The sequence below is a fragment of the Egretta garzetta genome, unplaced genomic scaffold (assembly GCF_000687185.1).
Source record: "Egretta garzetta isolate BGI_Z169 unplaced genomic scaffold, ASM68718v1 scaffold378, whole genome shotgun sequence".
NCBI lineage: Eukaryota > Metazoa > Chordata > Aves > Pelecaniformes > Ardeidae > Egretta > Egretta garzetta.
In genome coordinates this window covers 124,872-132,651 of record NW_009260597.1, presented here as the reverse complement: position 1 = coordinate 132,651, position 7,780 = coordinate 124,872, and the positions used below count along the sequence as shown (strand labels likewise).

The 7,780-nt window shown below is 43.2% G+C and overlaps 1 protein-coding gene across 3 annotated transcripts in view; it reads left to right on the top strand.

Annotated features, from left to right (window-relative positions):
- The window catches only part of BMP2K (BMP2 inducible kinase), a 38,480-nt gene that overhangs the window by 23,338 nt on the left and 7,362 nt on the right, over positions 1-7,780 (top strand). For 2 of the 3 annotated variants that reach the window (XM_035900281.1, XM_009644724.2), the window contains exon 14: positions 2,135-2,248. The exons of the other annotated variant lie outside the window; for it this stretch is intronic. In XM_035900281.1, the coding sequence (XP_035756174.1) occupies positions 2,135-2,248 (114 nt within the window). The remainder of the gene's footprint in view (positions 1-2,134; positions 2,249-7,780) is intronic. 3 annotated transcript variants of the gene reach the window in all.

The window sequence follows — 7,780 nt, the reverse complement described above, 5'->3', positions numbered from 1 at the left end:
CCTACTTATGCTTGTGTGAACCTGGAGAAACCATGGCTGTCTCTTCTCTCTCAAACCCTCTCTGATAGAGAGAAGTGGATCCGATTATGAGGTGGACGAATGACTTCTGTGCTTCAGGTGGAAAGATGGAGCGTCCTTTTCCAATAGCCTTGGATTTGATGAACTGACAAACTTTAGACTTGATTTTTCCAGGGAAATGCCAGTATGTATATGCCTAGGTGCCATGGAAGAGTTTAAACCTCGTATTTAGTCACTTAACTTTAGCATGGTTAGCATTTCGGTCCATTCTGTTCTCTGTTATCTCTAGACCTGTTGCTGAAGTTGGGAGATCTGATCATCCTCTGGGGGCTTGAACTTGCGTAGTCTTGCATGTCAGCATTTGCAGGGACTCACCGAAGGGTAGTTCAAGATGTTGCACCCTTATAAGTTACTCGAGTGTTTGGTTGCCTGCAAACTGTGCAGCAGTCAACTGGTTTTCCTCTGGAGGCAAGACCCCGGGGATAATAGAACAAAAGCGTCGGCTTGTTTAAAAAAAAAAAAAAAACAACCCCAAAAAAAACCCAAACCAAAAAAACCCCCCAAAACAACCCAACCACCAAAAATCCCAAACCCTTCCTTCCTGAGGAGACAAAAGCAATGTGGTTACAGTGGTTCAGAATCGGGAATCAGTACGGTACTGCCGTTGGCTGTGCCGCTCGGCAGTTGTTTGTCAAGGCTCAAAGCTGATGGTATAAAACATAGAGCTGCCAGTCTTCTGTGCGCCGCTGCTAGCGTTCTCTTCTGCATGGCTGTGTCACTGTAGGGTGATTTAGTTCAGGTCGTTTAGTCTCTGCCTATGTGTATGTTGAGGTGAGAGCAAGTATTTAATCTCCTGCACTAGGAGCCCCCAGTTGCGATTGTACTTGAAGTAGGGGCTGCCTGTAATAGAACAACTCCCCCTTGTATTTCTTAGGAGAGTCTAATGGTAGGTGAGAGTGAGACAATGCACATTACGGACACTTGAATAAGAACAGAACACTTGTCTGTGAAAACTGGCATGTAATTGCAAAACTCCTGGGCTTTGTACATGGGGTTAATATGCATCTGTCTGAAGTAGATTAGCTGGCTGTCTGGTCCCTGGTGGTTGTCTTCGTAAAGCCTCCTGGTTGCTGTATTGAAGGGCTGAGTAGAAAATGTGCAGGTAGCTTGATAAGTAATTAAGGCGCAGTTCAGCCGCATCTCTACAGTGGCAAATCGTCAAGAAGGCTGTGCGGCAAATGGGTTGGAAGAGCAGCTGCTCGCTGTGAAAAAGGGGGAAAGCAAAATGCTGCGTCTTCTGCATCGGGGACGTAGGATCTTCGCTGAAGGTGGAAGACGGCGTCGCAGGGGTTTTGTGCAGTGGCTGAAGGGCCTCGCTGGACCCTCCTGAGTTGCGGTGTGGTGGTTGTGCTGGATGGTCTGGCTCTTCAGTTGGCAGCAATGTTAGAATAAGAGATTAGACAGAAAAACTTGTTTTTATTGTTCCTAGGGCTTTGAAATTTTAACTGTTCAAAACATTTTGCTTATGTCTTTACAAAAGGGCAAAAAAAAATTAAAAAAACAGTCTCCGACGGGTTGAAGACCGTACAGAACAGACACTACATTGCTCTACATGAGACTCGAATTGCTTTTAATTACTGACAGATATTATGTGTTTAATAAAAAGCACTCCTGGCTCTTTTGCTGTGGTTGTCGACTTTCTTCTTTTTCTTGCAAAGGCTGGCCAAAACTTTGATAAAATGAACGATTTTGTGGTTTTGATAACTATACTGATTCCGACTCGAGAACCTCGAGCGCAGAGCATTAGTAGTTTCTGTTACAGAGCGCATAGACTGCATACAACATGTAAGAGATCCGCATTTAAAGCATTCCATCACAAAATACATCCTGCTCGTGGTGGGACGGGGATTAACAACAGGTCTGCACAGGTGAATGTTCCTGAATGATCAAGAAGTATGAATTCAAGATGTAGGATAGCTTTAAAACATCACACAACCCCAAATTGCGAGTGTGTTCCTTCTTCACCCTGTGCAGTAGATGTATGTTTGCATAGGCATAAGACCTGCCACTTTTATTTTATTTTATTTTTTGTTCTGTTTCATTTTGTTTTTTACAGACAGGCTGGTGGACAGGAGAGCATCTTCAGATAAGAATGTGGAGCCACATTCTGCTCCACAGAAAAATCCTCCTGAAGATCCCTTTGGTTCTGTTCCTTTCATTTCTCACCCAGGCAAGTTACACCTGTAACACCACTACCTCTTATATATATGTACCTGTATGGACATATATATATATGTATGTATCTGTTGAACTCTACATCTGGTTGAATGTCCAAAGAGTGATCAAGGTGTTGGCTGCCTCATGACAGTAGGTGGGTTGAAGAGATATTAAAAATATGTTGATTACCTCCAATGAAAAAAACACTTCTGCATCCAATTCCTGGTACTTGTACGGCGCACAGAGTGCGTGAGTCTTTGCAGTGCAATTACCTTGGACCAGTGTGGTGTGAATCACTCGTGCAGAACCAGATGTATGTTTGCCAAATGCAAATGACTTGCTAAGACCAAATTTTGCTACTTCCCTGTAGTCTGCTTCCGGCTCATGCTGTTTCTTTAGTGCAGTTCACCAGCCAAGTTAACACTGTAAGCTGCTGCTCTGTTTAATGCGTAGTTTTGGTGCAAATTGAGTCAAAACAAAGACTGTATCTTCTGTTACCTGTACGTTTGCAGGGGAGGGGGGAATTCATTATTGTGTGTCAGTTCAGCTTTGGCTATTTTTACTGGACTGAAGTCAAAATAACTGTATGTGAACATTGACTGTGAATGTGAAACTGTAGCTTAATTGCCAGTTTTAATTTGCCTGAACAGCACTTTATTTTTTTTTTTCTATCTGTGGCACAATAATGCCTACATGACGGTTAAATGGCAAAAAGAGCTTCAATGACTTATGGAACCACTTAAGCACATAACGAAGATTTGTTGAGAGTCCTTGTGTAATAGAAGTGCCTTATATGATTTTTATTAAAACTATTCTCACAGAAGTTCAAAAGCTCAGATAATATGCCTTAAAATAAATTGCTTGGGGTCAACTGAAGTTAGCATCTGTGTTTCCTTTTGCTTTCGTCTTGCGTTCCTGAAGATGGTCTACTAGGGCTGCCTAATGCTCACAAGAGCTCTTGTATTGTACACGGTCAAGAGTGACCAGGCTAATGCTGTTGTATTCTGCAAGGCAGTTTGTAGAAGTACTTCGGAATCCCTATCCTCTCCTGTTGTTAGAAAGACTTCACTCAATTCTGCTTGGTCTGTTGCTGTATTCTCAGTTTCTCAGTTTGTTCTGCTACTTCAGAAAGGACAAGTTCACCTTCATCCATCCTGTTAATATTCAGTAGTTCAATACGCAATAAGCAATTCTTAAGTGAAGAATTATTTGCTGTTTAGGTGCAGTCTATAGGTGGCAGTTCGGAAGGATTTACTCTGGAGTCTTCATTCAAGAGGTTGCTTGGTTTTGTAAGTGAGCCTAATTCCCATGCAAATGAGCAGCGAGAGTTGCACTTAAGCTGACATGTGACTATTAAGTGCTTAGTGTCCTGTCTTGAGTACTCACACCCGTGTGTCTGGGGATGGTTTTCTTCCTTTCCGCACTTCAGGTCTTAAAAATGTATTTGCTCGTGGCTGTTTTTCAGTAAGTTCTAATATAGCTTAGATGGAAATGAATGGCCTCGCTGTGTTACAACATGTTTTCTTTTTGGTACTTCGAATATAAGCTTTAATACCTGACATCCTAAAAAAACAAGGGGAGGTGCCTTCTCCTAAGGGGGGGAAAAAAAAACGCAAGTTCAGTCACAGCTGAAAAACCAGGCTGCTTGAGACATGTGGAGTTGGTTGTCAACTGTTGCCCACTTCATTGGGAAAAGTTTTTCAGTAGTCTTTATTCTACCGGCTCGTAACTGGAATTTAAACAAGTGTATGTGCTGGCTTGGTTTTAAGGAAGGTTTTTTAATTCTGTGTTAACAGTAAGTTACACTTAGCAAACAAATCTGGTGGGATAAATGTTCAAATCTGAAGATGCGTCTTTAGAAAGCCGTTTTGTTTTCCCCACGGACTTGTTCTTACAAATGTCTTGAAATGAGGTGTTAGGAGACAACTGAGGAAAGGAGAATGGTGCTGACTTTGACAGGGTTTAGCTCTGGTTGAGGGCTTTCAAGGGCAAACTGGACAAATGTCCTTAATATTTTGATTTCCTCTTGTACTTAACGTGTCTGTACAACATGTTCTTTCTGGTTTGTTCCTTGTGATTGTACAAGATTTAACCAAGAAGTAAACCACATCTGTACCTTACTCAGGGCATCGAAGGGAAGATGACCAAACAGAAAGGGGAACAGGGGTTTAATACCTTAGTGCTGGGGTGAGAGTCTGTCTTCATGCAGGTAGGGCAGAGGTTTCGCTTCCGTGCTGTGACGTGTCTGCGGTGCAGATACGCGCTGTTATTGCTGTTCACCCTGGTGTCTGACGACTTGAACTGTGGTCAGATGAAATGTTGATGTTACCAATGCAGACTATTTAAAATAAAGAAAACAAGAAAATTTTTCTTTCTTCAAAAGTGACAGCTCCGACTGAAGATGTGTTCTGCTACATTCACAACCTTTTTCTGCTTTGTTTTTTTTGCTGTGTGACATAGGTCTCGGGTCTGTAAATGTTGTTGTATATGGACTGTAGCTGACTGGAGTCGCCGAGAGGTTTTTTTTTTTTTCCTGTTTCGGAGGCTTACGGGTTTTCTGCTGAAAGCAGCACTTGACTAAATACTGAACTGATTTCTGTCATCTGATGTGAGATAGCAGCAAGAAGCTGACTATCATGTATCGTACTTGGACTTAACAACTTAATGTAAGGCGCTGGTAGTCCAGCGGAGTAAGTGCTGTCAGGTACATGTCCGGGAAGGTGACGCAAGGGAGGCGCGCAAGTTGAAACTTGAAACCTTTTACAATGGCCGGAAAGGACCACGGGTCATTGAGAGCTGTGAACCCTCCAGATTTTGCCCTGTGGAGCTGAGCACGTTTCGGGCCACAGCTGCTGCAAGGATCACGGGGAAGGAGAGCCTGGAACCGGGTGGATGAAGGCTGCTTATCCAACAGAACTGCTGTGCTGCTGCTTCTCAGGTGGGAATGGAGAGCCAGCAACACCACCTTTGTCACTTGATACGGCGTGCAGAGGGCACACAGCTGTGTGAAACGAACTGAAGTGTGTTTGAGTTCCTCTTAAAATAATGGATAGAAAAACAGGGTAGAAGCGCCTCCTATCACTCACACTTGGTGTATGTCCTATTAAAAGTGTTTTTACAAGTACTATATGTAAACTTGCTATACACACTATTTTATGCCTAAATGTTTATGGAAAATACTAATGGCTTAGAACTTGAGACGGCTGGAAAAGGAAACTGGCTTGAGAAAGAATTCAAGTGCTCTTCTGTGAAAAACAGAGAGGGGGAAAAAAGCACAGTTGAAAGCCCAGTAATGAGGTATTTGGGACAGGCACTTAATATGTCAGAAACAGATTCTGCTTCTTGAATGCCTGAAACACTGGATGGAGACAGCGGAAAAATTGGTTCCTGCATCAGCTTTGTGGAATGGAAGCTTCTGGTTGAAGTGTGTGTTAACCAGCTTGTGTTGTAATGCCCCTTGTTAACCTCAAGTTGAGTGTTTCAGAAACTCAGAAGACAGGCCCCTTCTCTGCTATCTTCAAGTTGTAGGAAGGAAGTGTCGTGAGTTCAGTTTGCTGTTGAATCCTACTGGGCGGCCGTTTGCCATTTTATGCTTATACCAATTTTTTCTGGGATTAAGCTGGGCTAGATTGCCTCTTGCTTCCCTTGGCTAAATATGGAACTTGAGAGAAGTAATAAAATATTTGAGGTAATATTCAAAATGATACAGATGGACTGTGTGAGAAGTGGAGATACTGGAAACCTTGACTGGAATTTCTTCGCCACTGCTGACCTGAAGCTGTCTGCTGGGCATTTTGCCCCTCTGGAGCATCTCGGTGAGCTGTCTTCTGGCTTGTCTTACTGGGATGAGGCTCTAGTTCAGGTCATCTATTTAACTGAATGTTTGTAAAGCTTCTCTTCTCTGCTATAGACATGGTGCTTCCTGATCAAGTCGCTATTGTTTCTTCTAACATAATGTAGGTAACACTTTCCCAGTCACTGCATCCATGTTCACTGTGCGGAGACCAGTGATAAAAATCCAGTTCAGTTCTGCAGCAGCCTCCCTGGGACTGCCCGACTTGCTGCACTTGAAGACTTGGTAGTGCCTTGAAATGATCATTATAGGTGTCTGTCTTTGAATAAGAGCAGTTTTGTGGTGTGGTATGTAACTTGCTAGTCCCAGCTGTGTGGATCTGGCAGAAAACCAGCCAGCTGTGTGCCAGAGAGCAGTACACTGGAAATCATCTGGACACTCGGACACGACATGTCCCGGAAAGGACTCTGCTGCAGTAGCCCGTTATTAGCATTGACTGTGTTAGAGCAGAGAAGTGCTGCCTTCTGGCATGAGGAAATGTGGGTGATGGCTGTTACTTTTTGGTATGCTGCTTTCTAACAAGGCTTCAAATCACTGCGAGTTTCTACATCACGGCTTGGGAGCCCGTGGACTACTGTGCAGTCTGGAGCTTTAAATGAAATGCAGCTCGCTATAATTTAGCCAAAAATGACACACATGAGAACAGAGTAACAAAAAGACTTGAGCCAACTTCCTCCACAACACTGAAACAGCCCATGCCAACCATTCGTGTTGCTTCAGCGACTGATGTTCCTGGATTGTTGTTAAAAGATGCCCAGACCTGCAACTTGAACTGTGGACCAGTGTTCCAGCTTTAGGTATCTTGGCAATTAAAGTAGGTTCATATCAGTATTTATACTCACTGAAAACACTGCTTATGTTACTACATAACCTCTCCTTGGCTGTGGCTCCAGGTATTCGTGCTTCTGGCTGAATGCAGGTTCGGGATCTTTCCCTGAATCAGGATAACCTCTCGCTCTGCTAGATAACAATTCCAAAGCAACTTGAACATGTTCACACGTCAGAACAATAAATGATATGTGTGGGCTGTGCCAGTGGTTGGCTTTTTCTTTCCAAAACCATTCAGTGGGATTTTTTCTTTTTTTTGGTTTTTTTTTTTTTTTCCAAACCTTACGGCAGTCACAGTCCCCTTCCACCCTTTTTGTGTTTAATACCACGCTTCAACCTGTAGACTAATTATTTGAAAGAACACGTAAGCAGTAGGTGGCAGGCAGAAGTGGTTTGCTCTCCCATGTTTCAATCGAGGTGTTAAGCAGTGTAAATCCATTACAGAACTCAGCAGCTGCTGCTCTGGCTGTTGTCAAAGAAATGGTGCAGACGTAGTTGCAGTGTGCTGGTAATCCTTGGGCCTGACATGTGGCAAATTGTTCTGAAATGATGGTGGCAGTATGTTACCAATTCAAAGGAAGCTTAAAGCCCTTCTGCCCCGCTCCTTCGCCACCCCCCAGTACCCTAAGATGATGAACCAGCAGAAGGCATGTAATTACTGCGGTTGTTAGAGGGAATTCATCCTCTTATAATCGGATGTCTCGAAAAAGAACATCAGAACAGAAAATTTCCTTGAAGATTGGGATCTTCTTATATGATTAAAGATGTTCCACCTGGCTTGCATTTGAGAGAAGAACAATTGTCTCCTACAAGCTGCAAACCTGATTAGAAGTGTAGTAATCTGAACAGTACATTACAAACAGA